The sequence below is a fragment of the Battus philenor genome, unplaced genomic scaffold, assembly GCF_028537555.1.
Source record: "Battus philenor isolate CCGP_79_NKW_IND1 unplaced genomic scaffold, ilBatPhil1.0.hap1 SCAF_11, whole genome shotgun sequence".
Lineage (NCBI taxonomy): Eukaryota > Metazoa > Arthropoda > Insecta > Lepidoptera > Papilionidae > Battus > Battus philenor.
In genome coordinates this window covers 7,971,877-7,991,930 of record NW_027181673.1, presented here as the reverse complement: position 1 = coordinate 7,991,930, position 20,054 = coordinate 7,971,877, and the positions used below count along the sequence as shown (strand labels likewise).

At 33.2% G+C, this 20,054-nt stretch overlaps 1 protein-coding gene across 2 annotated transcripts; it reads right to left on the bottom strand.

The window, feature by feature from the left end:
• Positions 1 to 337: 337 nt before the first annotated feature.
• LOC137930519 (homeobox protein Nkx-2.2-like) lies at positions 338 to 19,426 on the bottom strand. Of its 2 annotated transcripts, none has more exons than XM_068773797.1 (3): positions 19,098 to 19,426; positions 8,595 to 8,818; positions 338 to 1,693 (listed from the first exon to the last, which is right to left on the bottom strand). In XM_068773797.1, the coding sequence occupies exons 1-3, from the start codon at positions 19,250 to 19,252 to the stop codon at positions 1,101 to 1,103; spliced, it is 972 nt and encodes a 323-aa protein (XP_068629898.1). In that variant the 5' UTR covers positions 19,253 to 19,426; the 3' UTR covers positions 338 to 1,100. The 2 variants fall into 2 exon arrangements, with proteins under 2 accessions (XP_068629898.1, XP_068629906.1); XM_068773805.1 differs by lacking the exon at positions 19,098 to 19,426 and adding an exon at positions 11,817 to 12,038 and having other exon boundaries at positions 339 to 1,693.
• Positions 19,427 to 20,054: the final 628 nt, after the last annotated feature.

Below are 20,054 nucleotides of genomic sequence, written 5' to 3'. Positions count from 1 at the left end.
TATTATTTAATTTTAAGGAACTACTATAAGATGGTTGTGGGAGTTTTTTTTAAAAAAATAGTCACGTTTTATATATTCACAATAATTTATTTCTTTGATCGATTTATACAAATCTATTTTTATTTTACTTCTAGGTGTGTACTGTACTACCAAACAGTCAAAAGTCATTACAGTTCAGAGTACGAATAATAATATTTGTCTTTACACGTATTGACATTCTACATTTTGGTAACAATATTCATGAAATCAATTATTTACACAATATACAATTTCTAATATAGATTTAACTACAAAATAAGTAAATCTAAATATAATTTTATTTGGAATATACATAAATTATTATTGACTAAATTGGTATATTCGACTATAATACTGAGCCTTACATCTAAATATTGCGTTCTGATAAAATCTGGTCAAATCTCATAACTTTACGTCTTAAGTAATAATTTTAATAACTTTTTACATTAATTTACAAACAACGTTTGTGATATATTGGAATGTATATAATGATATATCTAAAAAAGTTTATGTAATATCCCGCTTACAATTATTGCCATCATCTATTAGAAGTTAACATTGGCTTGCTTACACGAAGCAGTGATTGTTACAACTAATGATAGCTAACCATAGTTTGAAATTACGTTATTTTAATAACGCGTGCAAAAATTATACACTTTTAAAACTAAATTGTAGTTATAAAATCCTTGACATGAAATCGTATATATATTTGAGGCTAATTAATAAATTATTATATATATATTGAAAAAGTAGGTTCTCACGCAATCGCGTTTCACAAAATAGGAACTCTGTACACCTTGGTTTAAAAAAGAAAATAATAATGATTAAAATTCACATTATATTCGAGGCAATTCACAATTAAGACATGTAGTCTGATACGAAAATTAGGAAATAAATTTATTAAATTTTCACATTATGCGCTAATCAAAATGTGTGATAAACTATATTGACACGTGTGGCAAAATCTATTTATCCGAATCAACCGGTAAAAATACAGCTTACAATGAAAAATTTTCTATTTCTACAAATTCGAAGCAAATACTAACCTGACGACTAGGAAATCACTGGTTTAGTTAATATTATCACCACCAACAGCCGCTCGGTTGCGATCCGTGGCCGACGGGTGGTTGGTGGTGGATTGGCTGGTAAGGAGGTAAGGCCATGCCTAATGGTGGGAGGCCGTCGGGCTTTCCTATGCAGGGTCTACCGTCCTTGACAAGAACAGGTACCGCAACACGCCGCGGCGAATTCAAACTACCAACGTTTAAGTCATGGGCACCCTTCTCCTGGACCGCCCTCTTCGTCTTATACCTGTGGTTTTGGAACCAAATCTTCACTTGCGTTGGCGTCAGTCTTATCAGACTCGCTAAATGTTCCCGTTCGGGAGCCGATAAATACCTTTGCTGACGGAAACGTCTTTCCAATTCGTAGGTCTGAGCTTTGGAGAAGAGAACGCGTCTCTTTCTTTTCTTATGAGCGAGGTTCGGGTCGCCACTGTTGTTTGATGGTTGATCGTGTTCGTGGTCGTCCTCGTGGTCTATGTCATCATTATCGTGGTCTTGATCCTGATCGTGCCGCGGATCCGTGATTGCAGGGGAAGATGCGGACACACCAACATACGATAGTTCGGAAGCGCGTGAGGTGCTATCAGGACTGGCTTGCTGACCAATTCCACCTACGGACAAAGATAAATTACCTATTATTTATGTGTTAAAAGCTTTATTTGTTGGAATGAAGAATAACCGAATACAGAGTGATTGATTATAGGTGTAAAATAGATAAATATATAGCGTTTACTGTCATTTATTATGCGGTAAATTCTATCTAAAAATCCGGCCCTATCCGGTCTAGAAATTACAAATAATGTAAACATAGGATATAAATTTAAAGCTTTTACATGTTGAATCAAATACTTTGAATATCAGTTCAGAGGTCAGGGCATCAAATTTTGAACTAATATTTATAATAATAATGAATATTTTTATTATTTTTACATTAAATGTACATTATTAAATTTAAAACGCTACATAAATTCTTATATGAGTACATTTATTAACAAATTAATATTTAAATAGTACATGTTAAACCGTTTGTAATACAAAACACTCGTTCCTTAATCTCCACTTAATCTGGTAGGGCTGCGCTCTATTTAACTCCAACTACATCGGGATGCCAGCGAACAAACAATGAGACGTGAAAGAATCACAGCAAATATTGCATTGTCCCCTGTTCTCACCCCTCGTATTCAATGATTTCACACGGCAGTGATAATACGGGCGTGCGCGAGACTGGGCGTGGTAAGGGAGGGGGGGCTTTGGGTCCGGGGAATTCAGACCGCCACACCCACCCGGCAGCTGGTAACGACTATTGAAAGCTATCAATAAGCTCATCCAGAACGGTAAATGGAACTTATCATATTTTTATGGATAATACTCAAGGTTTGCTTATTTTCATAAACGTTTGGTAGTTACAATCTGTTCCCAGCTCGCCAGTCAACCTCAGGTGGTGCAGAGATAACTCATAGGCACGTAGAAATATTACATAAAAGTTAATTAATTATATAAATTTATACTATATGCTTTATACACATAATCAATAGCTTATTACATAAATACTAATAAATATTTAAATAGCGAGTGTATTTTTATAAAATCCTTTCCTAATTTATAACATTCGGAAAAAACACTCTCGCCAAGTTCCATAACCAGCAGAGATAAAGTTTGAAAATATTTTTTCTATATTTCATCCATCCCTTTCCCCCTTACCGATGAAATTTTACTTCATCCGGCCTTAACTGATCTATACTCGACGAAAGATATATTCCTAGGAAATTTCAAATATCAAAACCAATAGTATAGTTCCAGGGGTATAGTGATAAAATAGTTCGTTGGCGGAAATTTCCCAAACAGGGTGGTTAATTATAAGTGTCAAAGCTTTTAATGAATGAAATAAGCAACATACACTTTTAACCAATCGCCTTGTATATAAATTAATCAAATGAGAACGTTTTTTATACTTAATAAACACTAAATAAAGGTAAAACCGACGGTAGTAAGTACTGTAAAGGCGACGAACGTCACCTAAACCAACCAAATTGATACGACTTCTAGGCGTATCAATTTGGTTGGTTTAGCCGACAGAATTACAACGCACGCGAACTATGCGGTCGACTCTTTGAGTACAATTTAAAATTCGCTAGACAAGTTCATCGCTAATTGTTAAAAAGATTTGAATGTACATTAAATACAAATACATATGTGTACGCACATTTGTAATGTTATTTATAAAACCTTTAACATGTCCGCTAAACAAACAGATTTATATTTCGCGATAGTAGTGTGTTATTTTGGTACATAGAGGAGGCTGCTTCTCATCCTCTGGAAACTCGTAGGTGCGTAGAGATAATCCTATATAATTAATGCATAAAGTATGAATTATGTAAGAGTGTATCCCGGGAATCGACCCGCAAGTTTCAGTTCATACCGCAAGGCTAACACACCTCTTTATTTAAGATGAATAATAAATTGGGTTTTTAATTAGCATATCCCATAAAATAATGTATTTACACATACACAGATAAGATTAAAACAGTAAAATTATTGTTAAACTATTTTTTCGCTTAAATAAAAATTACTTCTAATTTTAAAATGAAAATTAAATGAATTTATGAATTTATATAAATGAATTTATAAATGAAATTAAATTTAAGAAGATTAGAAGCAATTTTTATTTAAGCGACTAAAGCTACTGGTCATTTGTATAACTATTTACCAAATTTCCAATCCCACGACTGTATCGATATAACGATTTATGCGTATAGAAAACAATAAAATCTATAACTGTCATCGAATAATGAACAAATTGCATCCCTAACAGCCGCAAACACTGTGTAATTGATAGGCGACAGCTGCCTTTTGGTTCACGAGGGCATGAGCAGAGTCTATTGGTGACAAATTCGTCTCGCACCGCACCCTCCAGTCAAACAATCAGCACGCTCTGGTAGCGGCCTGCATCGCCCCAAGCAAGGGCGTGAACGATTTGCCGACCCCGCGTTCAATTTACAATGTTTAAGAGACAATTTATAGACCCTCGGGGACACCGTTTGATTCGCTAATATTTCTTTTATTCGGACAACCGGTGAGAATTTCTAATTTGAAACAATAACTCTGTGCCTAGATAATAACAATAAAAAATATGAAGATAACTTTTTTTTATTTAGTCTTATAAAGAAGAAATAAATCTTTTGATAGTAGATAACGGAAGATTTTAGAAGAGAAGGGATATAATAAAGTTCAATTTTGTTTATTCTTGCAAATAAAGCTGTAAAAGCTCAAAGAGAACTCTACTATTTGTTTCTAGCCATACGGGTTCAGTTAGTAACGCATCTAATACCGGCATGAAGGTCATACGAGAAATGTTCCCTAGCCATATCGAAGATGAGTGTCATCAATTGGCTACCACTAAGTCCAGATTTGCGCCTTGTGAACTTTTTGTGGAAACATCTAAAGAGTAGTCTTCTAAAACTCACCGATTACTTTTGCTGAATTAAAGCCAATAATTCGAGAAGAAACGGCGTAGGTATATAGGTATATACCTTGCTGAAATGTCTTTGAAAATCTTCATTATCGTTTGTGAAATTTTCTTAAAGATTCCATTTTTTGTTTCATAAAAAAATATGTACTCATCAAACACATGTTTTTTCTATCGTATTGAATTTTGTTATGGTTGCCATCAGAGTTGAGATTGAACAATAAAGAAGGTAAAATAATATAATTAAAAAACTAAGAGAAATTTAAGTGAAAATGAGTCAAAGAAGACAAGCATCTGTATTTTTTGTTATTTTTAAGGAAATTAACGAAATAAATTTACTGGAACTTACTTTAAATCTACTGGAACTTAGTAAAGGATCCCTTTCAATTGTTTTCGAAAGTTTTTCTTAGGAAAAAGCTATTATATCTACTCTAGCGCTATTTGTTACAATAATCATGGCGGAAATTTTAGTTTAATAGATTTTTTAAATGTTATCAGACAGAGGAGGCGGGACTGTGTTAACAAGCAATCGAAAGCACGGTCGCAATGAGTGCCGAATTGTTCGATAAGCGATAAAAATAATTAATGACAACTAGAGATTAGCGGGTGAAGGCACTCCACTGGAGGAGCATTTCAAAAAATAATCTCGGCCTCTCGAACTCGACTGCCAAAAAGCTATTAGTTTTGAGTGGGTCATCAATTTTTATGTGTAATTCGTTTTAACTGATACAGTTTGAAGAGGTCTATGCTCGGGATTTCTCGGAGGTCGAATCAGGAGTCAGGACATCCATAAACGAACGAAAGCAGCACGCAGAATAGACAGTCGCTGCTTTCTCCAAGGAGAGACCATGAACCGGCAAGAGTAGCGAAGTGCGTCCACCAACAAGAAGGACTGACAATCTAGTAAAGGCCGTGGGAAGACGCTGGAAGCTGGTAGCGTTGTAACAGTTCCCATCGGAAATATATAGGAGAGTCCTATGTCTAGTTGTGAACGTCCTGCGGTTGAAATAATGAAGATGATACACATTTAAACGAACAGAACACCATATCAATATTTTAGTGAATATTTAAACCTCATTTTCGCTAGCACTGACATAAGTATATAAGCATGAGAGCGTTACGCATAAAAGCGAGGAAAAAAATTGATTCTAGTAGGAATTACAATCGCTATTATCAACTGCAGACGGATTGTTTCTTTTATTATTTTGGTGTAATAATTTTTAAAAGCCATTGATTTTGTAACTGAAATATTAAATTATACTATAGTGTACTTATTATTTGAATAATCTTTAAGTCAATAATAACTAATAAGTCTAATAATAACGAACACGAGTTAATTTCTGTTATAAGTAACCATAAATTAAAGCCACTTCGACACACTAATCCGTTAGCTTTACCGATGAATATATCCATCCTCTTTTATACAAGATTTAAAGGTGGTAAGAAACAATTATGATTAAAGAGTTATAATATTAAGAGGATAAAACTCCAAGCCCTTCTTTTTAGATAAAAAAATTTTAACAACGTGCCTATTTACAACAAAATAGGATTAATACAGGTGGTAAAAAAACTATTCAATCTTAATGATCAATTTTGATTATAATTTAATTATATTTTTTACTTTGATAAAATTGTATTATGAGTAGTTAAAATTTGTGATTGATACTAAAGTCATACTACAATATACATAAACAACGTTAATGTTCATAAAAAGGGAATAATGTTATCGTATTCATCGGATAAAACTGACATTTCATAAAAACAAGTTCAACCAGGCTTGTCTTTATGGTGCGGCGTGATAAGAGTATCAAAGTTAGTTAAGATAAACCTGTACCAAATATCTAAGCAAGATAAAACTATGTGGCTATACACGTTACCAGCATTTGCTGTAAAATATTGATTGAATGTTTGTAATTATCTGTTATTAGACTGCCTCTAATTATTATGACACCTTAGTTTTACAACTTTAAAATTAATGCTTATTTATGAATTACCTAATATTGAATAGTTGTCAAAGACTGCAACAAACTCTGGAAATAAATGTAAAAACAACGTATCTTTTCTAATACAATCCACAAAATAAATTAAAACAACTATCGGAAATGTTCTAATTTACTTACTTGTTTGTATGAGAAAAAAAGTGTTATTAATTCCTTTTTTTCATTAAGAATCTTCTTCGGAAAATCAAAGGGCTAATAAAATTAGAATCCTGTCTTAGGTATTTAATACACTGCTGTTGTCAGTTTTTCAATTTTAAAATTACTACTCACAAAATCAGAAGAATATATTTATTTATATTATGGTACGCTCAAGAAGCTGCTGCTCATCCTTGTTTTTGAGGAATGGCAACCCCATATAATTAATGAAACCCACAGGACCGCACCACTGCACTCAGCCCTTATACTTGTCGGGTTGCTTCCCTTGGATCTCCCTGTCCAGTTATCAGCCTCATTATTTTAGGTAAAGCCTAGCAATTCCAGGCAAGTGATAGAAGACCCGGAGCTGGAGGAACCATCTGATGAGAATAGTGTAGAGTTTTCGTGTCTGGATTACTAGTACTAGTACCTGACTTATCACCGCAGCTACCGATCTGGTAATTTATACTGACGACAGCCGCATAGAGGATAAGGTGGGTGCGGCGTTCTACATTATGCGGGATGCCGCACAGATGTACGGTAAGAACTCAAGTTGGACAACCGTATATCAAGCAGAGCTGACGAACGAAAGCGACAGGGTACGCGGCCATGGTGTCGGCGCAAATGTGCATTATCTTGAGCGACTTACGGTCCGCCCTCGAGATTGTCACAAGATCGGGCAACCTTTATCTCTTAGTGTTGAGAATGAAAGAGAACATTATGGAAGCAAGAACAAAAGATTGAAAGGTTTATTCGGTAAAATCCGAACCAGTTGACCAAGAATGCAACGCTGAAGTAAAGAGATCAGAATACGAGAAATGCAGCTTAATTTTGTTTCGTCAAGTGACAGCTTAGACTGGGTACGCTTGACGAATGGAAATGGAGGCATGCGGAAGATAAGATGGCATCCGTAGCGAGAACTTTCTTCCCGGACGCGGTTTCAGCTTATCGCGTACTCTGAACACAGCTGGGTACGTATCTAGTCCAGATGTTCACAGGGCACGGGGGATTCTTTGAGTACCTTTATAGGTTCTAGCTCAACGAGAATCCCTCGTGCATAATATAATCATAAAAAGCAATACAAGCTAAAAAATGAAATTAAAAAAAAATTAAATCTAATTGTAAAACTATAAATAAAGGAAAACGATTAATGGACATATAGAAAAAAAAATGAAAATGAGGAAAGGCAGAACATATGAAGGACAAAAGAAAGGCATAAAAGATATTGTGAAGAATGGAAGGAGTAAGCGTAAATAAAAATAAAAAAAAACTAAAAAACTCATTTACCCGAAACATAACGTTCCTGTTCATGCATGGCAGGGTTACTAAAAGGTTCTCAAAAATATAGGTCGTTTTTTAAAAGAAATCAATGCAGCGAGTGTGAATTACATAAGATTAAATATATATATATATCGGTTCTCTACGGCTGGGCTACCAGTACTTAATGTATGTACAAAAATATATTGTATGTCCACAAAACATTACCGATTTTACAGGCACTTTATACAAATTGTATATACCAGAAGCAAAAATAAGTTAATTGTATAATAAATCTTTCTACGAGCAATATTTAAGTTACACTTTTACAATAGGATCCCAACTAAAATTCAGAAAGCCCTTATTGTTAGATATATAAAATTGTCAAAGAAATAGTTGTTAGATAAAAAAAAGAATTACTACACTGTAAGTGACTACCGACATAGCAAACCTAGGAAATGATCTATTCGCCTCTAGGCTGTTTGTTGTTATATTAATTAATTATGTTTTACAAACTATTATTTTAAATATATATGTACAGATAATTAATCCTGCTAAATTTTTTTCGCTTGTTATTCTCAAGTTTTAAGCATTAATTATCCGATGATCTGTTAAAGACAAATATTTTAATATAGACAATACAATGAAACATACCAGTAGGTTCGTGTTGATCCAGAGAGAGCCAAGGTTGATGATGTCTTAAGAGATCATGCGAGTAATGGTGTTGAGGCGGAGCATATGGAGGAAGCTCTAGAGGACCACAGCCCAAAGGAGCCTGTGTTTGTGAACTTTCCAAGCCCTTTGCCTCATTCAGTCCCAGGATATCAGAAATTTGAAAACCCGGGCGTTGACCGGGCATCTTCATACTATCCAGGAGTCTGTGAACAAAAAACGGCTATATTAGAATACAGTAAACACAGTCATTTATTATTATTTAGGTAAAAAAAAATACAAAAGTAGTTTTATGTATTTAAATACATATATATGTATATACATGAGCGTGTAACAGTAGTTGAAAAACAGTCATTTATCATTAATTAGGTAAAAAAAACAAAAGTAGGTTTATACATTTAAATACATATATATGTATATATATGAGCGTGTAAGAGTAGTTGGCTCGTCGAACTTCGTTACCCCTAACAGTTAATAAGTAGCTAACAGTTAAGAGTAGCTTCGGCATTTTCAATTATACTCAAAATCAATAAGTTATTTTTTCACGGCTAGAATGATGTTTTTTTAAATTTTATTTATTTTAAACGATAAATATTATACTTATTATGTGTCTAATCGTTTTACAATTATGAAGTAACTAACACGTTTCTGTATGGATTAGTTGTAATTAACAACAAAAAACATATTATTTTGATATAACTTTACATAAACAAAAGATATCATCGTAAAATCGTCGTTAATTAGGCTCAAGATGACTAATATTATAATATTTCAAGGTTATTTTACAATGCCCGAAAAGATGGTAATACCTAACCTAGCTAAAATGATAGCTAGAAAATTTTGAACAGACCTGATTCTATTACAAAATGATGATGAACAAAAATTGAAGTTAACCTAAACATATTTTTTTTTTGTTAACCGATCAAGGATTGTTACCTCAAAAATGTAACATTCTATTAACAAGAACATGTCAAAGAGTGTGTAATTTCGAGAGAACTCCAGAAAACATTTATTCGTTTGATTCTTAGGAGAGGGCCTCTCGAAAATACGTGACTAATATAAAGGATCGGTTGAAATGATACAAAGCGGACTCTTAAGGTGCTGTCTATCAAAAAGTATGAATGTTATTACACATGGGCGTGAAACGTTTCTTTGGGTGTCGTACGTGACGACATGAAAAGGCGGCAACAAACGTTAGCAGGTTGTAAACAGGACTATTATCAGTTGCTCACGAAGGGAGCTCATGGCACTGTCATGTGATGGAAACGACTATGTCGGCCACATCGTTAAGATATTTAAAAAAAAATTACTCCCCAACTTTTGTTCTTTGTAGGCTTGTATCTTAATCAGAATAGAACCTGTGACAATAATAATTAGTATATTAACAATGTCGCTAGTAGATGTACAATTTAATTTTGAATGTATAACCTCTACTTTCTGCGCTTGATTCTTTGGGGGTCGGTGCGTCGGATTAAATACAGTACCCGTCATAATATTAAGCACTTCGGGAGATACCAGCATTTATTTAGATTACAGAAGTATTGAATAGTAAACCGTTGTATTTAGTATATACTATTATTTTCGACAAGATAAACAAAATACCGGAACTACTTTACTATATAATAATCTGAATATTAAAATTTTCATGTATTTCTGTTCTTCACATTATTTTGAGCTATATAATAAATCACTACTGGAAGCTTTTCGGTTTGACAATGAGCTACTTACACCCAAAATATACTTACTGCTCGTTAACAGCAAACATAACGCCGCAGTACCAACAAACACACCCTTTTGGCATAGTACGACCTCTACCATGGTAATATTGATGTCTAACGATGTCATATTCTATGGTTCTATATTTCTCGATTTCTAAATTAATAAAAGATTTCATTATTTTTCTTTTCAAAAGAATATTAATACAAATTCTGTTCACAAATTTTTCAAAATTACATAAGATTTTTTTTCTGTTTCAATTATTGATAAAATAAATAGACGGTTGTAAAAGTTATTCATTGCGTTATTACGTTATTCATAACGTACGGAAGGAGTTTTAATTTTTATAATTAACTTATTTTGTTATATAATATACTCATAACTGCGTAATAAATAACCCATAAAATATTTTTAATACAAAAATAAGGCGCCATAGACTCTTTATATTATTGATTTTAAATTATTTCGTTACTGTTTAATCCATGAACCTCCGGGAATTGATTTATTTTGGTATTTTACTTCATTTTTTAAAATTTCTAGTTAACTATAAGATGTCATGTAATTATAAATAATTATAGTTAAATATATACAACATATAAAAATACGTTATTCATTGGTTATATTTTATGTTTTAAGTTAAATTTATTTAGGTTTTCCAAAATCTCCAATACTTCTCGTTGTAATAAATCTATACTGACTCAGTCACTTTGATATAATAATAAACATTATCGTATCGTAATTCAATATCTACAAATCAGTTTTGTTAATATTACTTTACCCCTTTTAGTCAAAGAAGTGTTCATACTTCGTTCATTTAATATCCGTAATTCATTTGTGTATCTTCATCTTATTAACTGTTTACATAATTAGGATATTCTTTACTCTTACTGCTACCTAAAATGTCTGAGTTAATAAAATAATATGAGAATTAGTTTACTGATTTAGATATTCAAAATTAAAAATATTACAGTACCTCGTGGAACTTCATTGAGCGTTTATAAAAGATGACTTCTAAAATTTTTAAAGCGTATGTCGGTAAGCACCTTTACAATGAAATATTATAAACACGTTCTATGTTCATTGAGTGGTTTGTACAAAACCAATACATTACGCTCGTGTACTTTGCGAAAACGAAATATTTATTACTTTTTCTATATACATTTTTACGAATTAGTAACAATAGCAACAATTGTAATTATTTACACTTATGGAAATTAAAAACTTCAATAGTTCTTAGAGTGTATGCAATTAATACCACGAAGAGAAATGACGTTTAGAAGAGTAATCTGTTATACAAAATTCTAAATGTTTATATAAAACGCTTAAAACAAATCATAACCTTTTGCTATACTGTGAATTTAATACTATAATATAGGGCTTTCGTATTTCGTAGCCCGTGACGTGTTTGGCGTTTTAGCAGGTGACATGAAATAAAATAATTAACGCTTTTAAAGCATTAATAAGCAACTGGTTAGGACAATTGCTCACCCAGGAAAAGCCGAACGAAAGGCCGCCGGGTAGAGAGCCGGGAGAAAAGCCGGACCCCACGGCGGTAGGAGGATAGGACTCCATGCCAGCAGAGATGCCGGGGGCAGCAGCGGAGGCGGCGAGCGCACACCTTCGTCCTCGCTCTTCATCTCCCGAACGGGAGAGCACACTTTCGGAATAATTTTGACGTTTGCCAAACACTCGCGGGGACACGTGCTACGTCTCGCGACGCTGCGTCTGCACTAAACAACCCTCGAGTGGCCCTCGGGGTGAACAACACCCCGCACCGCCCTTGCCTCGACAACCTACTCAGCTCCACAAGGGTGCTCCAATAAACTCCACCAATCCCGGACGGCCGGCGACTGGGCGGATCCCACACCGACCAATGCGGGCACGGTCCCAACAAAAAAAAACTTGAGTATACACTCTGAATAGAGGAGCTTTCGACGTAGCGCGTTTGTTATGCTGCTTTTTGTAATGAGTACGCGCGTTAAGCCCATTGTTGAAGCCGGGTTCGTTATGGACGCCGCTCCAAATACCCCGGATAACGATTTTCATTTAGAGTGTTTTTAATAAGTCCGTGTAAGCTCGTATTTGATAGTTACTTTTATTTAGTGCTTACGTTTTTGTATTCAACAAATCACAATACGTCCATCCATATTGACAACAAATTTTTGTTGGATATCAGAAAAGAAAACTTAAAAAAATTCATCCGAAATTTTTTTCCACTGTTGTATTTTCTATGACACAATTAACGTCGAAAATGTGTTTTCGAAATATTTTATCATAAATTGTAAAAAATTCAACGAAGTTTTTCCACAGGTATTGAGAAACAATAAATGCTAAAGTTTTAAGGGTGAGCAGACGTTTTCGCACATGTGGAAGTACTTAGGATTTTGTCTGCGGTAAGACAAAACTTAAAGTAGCGGTGCTTCCTCGAACAGGTACAATAGCAGGGCCTACGACTTTATGACTTGCACGTGTGCGCCAACTTATTGTTTCTATTGTTATTCGAAAAAACATTTGTTTCTACTTAAGAAACAAAAGAAACATAATTTTTATCTTTAAAACTTTCAATAACAGGTCGATGTAATTAAAGTGATGGTCAGAAGAGACAGGTATTTAAAAAAATTACTTTCTATAGCCCGAATGACATTATAAAATTTTGTTTTCATAGTTGATTTAATGAACAAAATATTACTCATGACTAAATATAGTAATATTTGATTGTAATACGTGCCATTTAAAAAGTTCTTTGCATGTTGGCAGAAAGATTTAAGTTCTATGATGTATTTTCATGATTTATTAGTAGTACGAAAAGATTCACAAATTATGTTGCTTTAGTTTTATAAAAATTAAAGTAAAAAAAAACAGTCGAAAACTTACAAAAATGATGTGTTGATGCGCGCTGTTAGCCGTTTTGGCTTTTACAGCTTCATCGGACTCTGGGCTCGCGCATCCGAAATCCGCGAGCTAATAAACTTAAAAAAAAATCTACGTCTATTAAACTACGTATTATGTTTAGCCTTACATTAAAGCTTTTTAGAGGATTTAATTGACACTTTACATAAAATTCGCCTCGTTAATGGTATTTTATTAGTAAAAATATATATATAAAAAGGGAAAATGTATGATAATAATACGTACGATCTTTCGCGGCAAATGGGATCAAAAATTAGTTCATATGTATAAGTAGAGATATTAATATTGTATATTTTAATTCAAAAGATAATATGCGATAATAGATTCGATGGACTTGAAAATCAATATAAAAGTCCGCTTTTAAATACAAATGGTCTTTAAGTTTAAAAAAAAAGATCGCCTTTAGTAGTTTTATTGCCATTGTTTTTAAAATATTAATCTGAAATTTTTATTAGAAAACATATTTTATTACACTTTCTTACCAAATCGAGCGATTCCGATCACAGGTACACTTAATACAACAGTTACCACTGTACGCGCAAATGACAGAGAAAGAACAAAGAAATCTCCTAAATGGATCATAAACTAGCGAAAAGATTTTACAGCCTGCAGGTATGCGAGTAGGATAATTTGTACGCTTGTACCTTAATTGCCAGCAAATGAACTATACCTTCACCCCTTGAAGCTTTTACGTCTAAAACCAATCACCGAAAAACCATAATATACAAGTACCTTTCTGCCTTTAATGCTGTTGATATTATTTTATCTGAAAACTAAGTACTACTTTATGTTTGAGTAGCTGAATTACAAATAAAACTAAATTATTCACAAATTCAATTTACTGTAATTAATAAAATTTATTTACAATTTTGAGAAAATTGAAAGAGGATTCTCTTTATCAAATTCAATGATTAGATTTTTTTATACAAAAAAGTAACCGCATATAATCAAGCATGTATTTATATGTACTTGAAATTAGAGCTGCAACTATTAAGCTTATTCGATCTCCTCAGAAAATTAATGTTAAAACACACGTTTTCATTGTAATTCAAATGTTTTTTTTTTAATAATTAATGAATTCACTTTTAAAAAATTGTCTTTTATATTTACTTAATAGCTTTATTTTAAAAGTTGTGTAAGAACATACTATGTTACTACTAATATAAAACATAGCCATAAATTAAATAATAATATAGAATGAATTCTGCACAAATGATTCATACAGCGATTTGAAGAAATAAAAAAATATTATCGTTGAAGATACCGCCATGCCGAGCGCTATGGCTGCGCTAAAGGGCAACAATAACAAAGGGCAATTATTTATATTGGGAACTATCCCCTAAGTGGCGTGCTGCGATCCTACGTGAATCGTTTAATTGACTTATTGAGAATGGGTTTTTAAAATATCTGTTTCAAACCATCGCTGTTCAATTTACAGAGCACCTTTATTCATAAGAAGAATCATTATATAAATTAAAATAAAATCCATTCTAGACATATAGTCATAAGATCATAAGCGTCATCTTTTTCAGTTTTCAGATCAGCATGGCGTTTAACTGTGTATAGTTTGCGCGCAAGATCTATTCACTTCTATTATTGCGACCACCCTTTCTCTAAACGACTAACAAAAATTTACAATGCAATGGCTTGATTTTGAGGAAATTTTGAGAAATAGCTCTTATTGTCAAACTGTATTCAATTAAATATTTTTAGTTAATTTTGTGGAGTTAGACTACCAACTCTTTCACACAATTTGGTTTTGACGTTGATTTATTACAAACACGGCGTGGACAAGCCTTCCGACGACGAAGTCAAGGTCGTGGGGTGTCGCTGGATGGCAGGAGCGCAAGACCAGTAATTGTGGCGATATTTAATGGATGCTTATAATGATAATGATTCATGAAGTTCTACCATCAATATATTAAGAGAGATCTACAAAATATTTAAATCCAGACACAAATTTCATGTTTGATTTCGTTAAAGCTTAAGTAAACTAAAAAAAACTGTGTCTAACACGTACTTAAGAAACACTTTAAAAGATTAAATGAGATCTAAACAATATTGTGAAAATAGAATCGTTAAATTTGTAGCATGTGCAATTGTTGTGTATACTGTATTGAAGTAAGGTGCGAGGGCCAGATTTGTGAGGGGCGGTCGGCAGGTGCGAGCGCCCTCCGTTTGCCGGCTCACTACACTGCGACCTCCCAGCCCAACTCCCTAGCACGCTAGATTTATTGCCGTCGGGATGCGTTTGTTAGCGGTCATCAATATCTGTCTGGTATTCTTGTTTACAAAGATTTACTGTTTGGACGACTCTATTCAGTTTGAGAAAAATTGTCTTAAGAATGATAACCTTGTTATAAAAAAAAAAACAACAGCCGATGCACGCTGCAAGACATAAGCCTTTCTAAATATCGCTACTATGACCGGACATGCGCTGGCCGAATCCCACCGACTTCTCGAGACCCTGAATCTGTCGTCGATCTTCCTAGTGGGAACCTACCTACGGCGCTTTCACCAGCTCACAAATAAATACAAATAAATCTAATTAGAGCCGAATTAAATGCCTCGATAAGTGTAAGTCCGTAAATGAATTACGGACTTACACTTATCGACTGTAAAATATGTTTCCAAGCATATGGCCATTAAACACTAAAAACTTCGGAAAAAAACATCAACTTATTATGTGCCAATTTAGAAGCATACTCAAATTAAAACCTTCGTCTAAGTATTCCAGTGTTTTATTTATTAATAAAAACAAATGCGAAGATATAAAAAAAACATATCTTATCCAAAATCAAGGCGTGTTGTATAAAATGAGTCATGTGTCATAAAATAAATCCTTACATAACCACGTGTTATTATGATAGAATCCTTTAAACAAGCCGTATTACATACGTAATCATAATAATATAATATCTAATTGTTTTCATAAAACCATACCATAAAAAATCGATTCATTTGTGAGAAATCATATTTATAAAATAAATAGCATTTCAAATTTATACAATAATGTAATCAGTTTTCTCAATGCGTATACACGAGCTAGTACCATCCAGTGTGGTCTTATACGCTGGCGACACTTAAGGTTTTTAAAACTGGCCAGTTTAAAAAATTATAAAGTTTCGAAAAAAGAACTCTTTATTTATCTTTGTAAGTATGTATTATACGACAAATTGCAATTTGTCATTTATTTTAACAAATTGGCGACAAATTAAAAAAAAACGTGTGTCAGTGTCATTATGAAAAACACGAGCAAATTTTCGTCATTGTATATGTAAGACATTAGAGAAAAACTTCGGGGAATACAGATATAAGAAGCTAAAGAAACGATGACTGGTTTTAAAAACACCGTGGAATATAATGATAATTTATAGCGTATCAATTGAAAGAAATTTATTAAATATTTGAACGGTCAATAAAACGTGTAAAACATCCTATTAATAACATTATGTATGAATTTATAATAAACGAAATTAAGACTACAATTATCCTTGTATAAATTTAGAAACTGAAGGATTGAAAAGAGGACAGTTAAGACATTTTGCTTCCCTACCAATATAAAGCAAGTAAATAAAACTTTATTAAAGTAAAGCATGCAAATATACTGCCATCAATTTAAGAGTTCATAAAATGAAACGGATCAATTTATAAAACCCATCATTAGGCGCCAGCTATGAAACAGTCGTTTCGTATTAGCAATAGCTAATGATAAAATAATAGAGGTATGGTTTTAGGCACGATAGAAAAGTAATTTACGTAAAACTTGAATACACAATGTGGAGGAGACCGCGAGCTTCGTACCAAGCGCCGATGCCCACGAGAAAAAAAAATACCCCATGGCCAAACTTATCCATTACTTTAGCTAAGTTGCTATGAACGTAATAGACAACTTTTTGCATAATCCGCTTACTAATGATTATACGAAGCACTTTGAGTTTAGACATTTTCTGACTTTGTTGTCACTCGCGAAATACGTGACTTTGAAGCTCATTAAATGTTACGAAAATAGAAATTAAGTTGCAAAAACGAAATTAAAGATACACGATTTTCCTCAATTAAGCAAAATTCATACAGTTTCACAGGCATAGAGAGTAAAAGTCGATGGGTTTTCACGAATATTTCGTTACGACAATCTGGTTAGGCGCATGCAGCTTAAATAGTTGGAAACACGCAAATCCGCGAAGAGGGTTTCCAAACCAATTAAGGGCTCCACGAAGGCATGGGAAGACACAGCTGACGGATTACGAGCTCGATGGTACTCAGTGCGGCGATTCACCGCCGGCGGGACTATAGGTGTGGGACACGCAACCGTAACCACCCGACCGACTGTGTTCCTGGTGTGGCACAACTATAACAGACGAATATATTTATTGTGCTTCCATAATAATTTTCAAATAAACAAACTTTGATTAGTGTTTAAAACGAAAAAAAAACGTAATAATAAATCTAATTCCACTGAACTTTATGAGATTCAAATATTAAATTAATAATAACGAGATACGTTTTAATTATTAATTATTGTTTCGTTAAAAAATTCTTATCCATAAAGATTAAAGAATGAATTGCAAACATTTGGGGGATTAGACCTTCCATTGGGGTATTTTCTCTCATATCCCTACTTACCAGCTAGTGAAGAGGAGACATTAAAATGAGTTTATCGTCCCAGTCTTTCTTTCTACTTGTACTTAATTTGTTGTTGAAAAAATGAAGTTTTATATTTTACCACCTTCAAAAATATGTACTGTAATAAATAAAGTTAATTAAAAACAAATATTAGTACAGTTTATTTGTATCATGCAATCGATTGTAATATAATACTAAAAACTCCTAACGTGTTCTTATTTACTACTGTTTGTGTACTAAAGAATAAATTTATCGTTCTAATAAAAATAAATGGTTACCCTATAAAAAAGGTCCTAAATCTTTTAGACAATTTCGATGCACTTAGACTAAGTCAGTTGCTAGACGTTATTACTATGACATTACGCGGCGGAGGCACGCTACCCGTGTTCTGTTTACTCAAATATACATATTTATAAAGAACTTCTTTTCAATTGTTTAAAATAAATTGTACTTAAAGTCGTATGTTTACATGTATAAATCATATACATTCATAATTTTCGTCAATTCTTTTTTGACATTAATTTTATCTTAGTCTAAAAAAATTTGTTTTTAATTTTTTTTTCATTTTACAAACTAATTGTATTTTTTATATGTAGTTAAAAACTTTACAAACATTATTCCATATTCAAATGTTATTGGCCGTGGAACAAGCCATTACAGGTTCTTTTGAATCTCTTACTACTAAATCTTTGTACCTATGGATGTCATGATTAGCATAGTTCTAAATATAGAAGAGGCAAATAGTGCCTTTAAAATAATTGTACATAAATTTGCAATAATGTTAACTGGCAAAACGTCGTCTAGTGTGTTGAGTGTTGTAGAAATTAATAAAATAAACTTTTTTAAATAATCCGGTAAATTAATTTAAAAGCCTACTATTATTTCTTTTAGATATAATTTGAATAAAGAAGGGTTTCGTCATTTTCAAGTAAATATAAATTTAAATATATACCCATTAAGGTAAACTAACACTGATTTTTCAAATCTGAATACTAAGGTAGATTTTAGAATTAATTTAATAGAATTGTGTACATAGTAGGCTTTTATAATAAACTGTCATGTTATGCTTCACAATTATGTAGCAATAATATTAATCTCATATTTTATCGTATATACTACTTAAAAATTGTAATATAGAATAAGGATTTCTAAGTATAATAAATGTGTAGTTTATTTAAAATAAGTATTGTTATTACTTCATCTTTTAGCAGATGTGTTAATTTCAGTACTTACGCATAAGTGCCATATCTATAGTCCTCTTCAACGGGCTGCCGGAACTGGCAGTTGGGATCAATGCTGGCGCCGTAGTCCGGCGGGGCGACAGACCAACTGTTGTCGTAGTTGTAGTAGTCCCCGTAACCCATATCATTTTCACCCATCATTTTCATTATACACTCGCAACCAAATGACTAATTTAGATATTTTCACACACTAATCTAAAGATAAAAATATTATTGGCTATTGTGATTGATTACTGATTGTCTTTGTAAAACTAATCCGTTTGTATCCACGAATCTCTTTTGATAAGGTGATTCGCTTCGGTACTTCGCAAGCAGTCACTGAGGAACTGCAATCGTATCGACTGATCGATGCCTCGCCGGGCATTATCAATAAAATTATATCGTTATCATATCTAACAGCTTTCCCTCGCGATATGGGGACTTTTATAAACGCGGCGCCGTACCACGCTAACTCCAATATCGTTCGGTAGATTGCTTTATCAATGTCAGACACAAAGTAAAACGAGCTATTATCGACGTCCTCGTGCTGTTCTGCGTAATGGTGTTCATCAAGGCAACGTCTTTTCTGAGAATGAAGTATTAACTTAAATAAAGCGCTAAAATCATTATCATTATAATTTCACCGGTAGTATGTCCACAGCTGGACATAAGGTTCCCAGTAGATCTCTAATAAGACCATTGCATTATACTTTGTTTTATCTGATAAATAGAATTATTAATATGAAAAACACCCATAGGCTTTTATTACTTTGCTGTAGTTAAATATATAATATATATCATTATCAAAATTATTTCTGCCATCGGGTGTCCATTGCCTGACATATCCCTAGTAAATCTCCCATAGAACCGGTTGAAAAAAGCCTGCATCCAGCCTCTTCCGACGACCTTAATAAGGATTTCCGTGTTTTCTCGTTGTGTAGAAGGAAATTCTACGCAGCACATGCCGATC

What these genes read in the sequence shown, in the direction of transcription:
- LOC137930519 (XM_068773797.1), bottom strand. Translation starts at nt 19,252, where the DNA reads ATGAAAATGATGGGTGAAAATGATATGGGTTACGGGGACTACTACAAC. An exon ending in TATAGATATGGCACTTATGC is followed by an intron (nt 8,819 to 19,097) that starts GTAAGTACTGAA and finishes TTTTGTTCACAG; the next exon opens with ACTCCTGGATAGTATGAAGA. An exon ending in GGATCAACACGAACCTACTG is followed by an intron (nt 1,694 to 8,594) that starts GTATGTTTCATT and finishes CTTTGTCCGTAG; the next exon opens with GTGGAATTGGTCAGCAAGCC.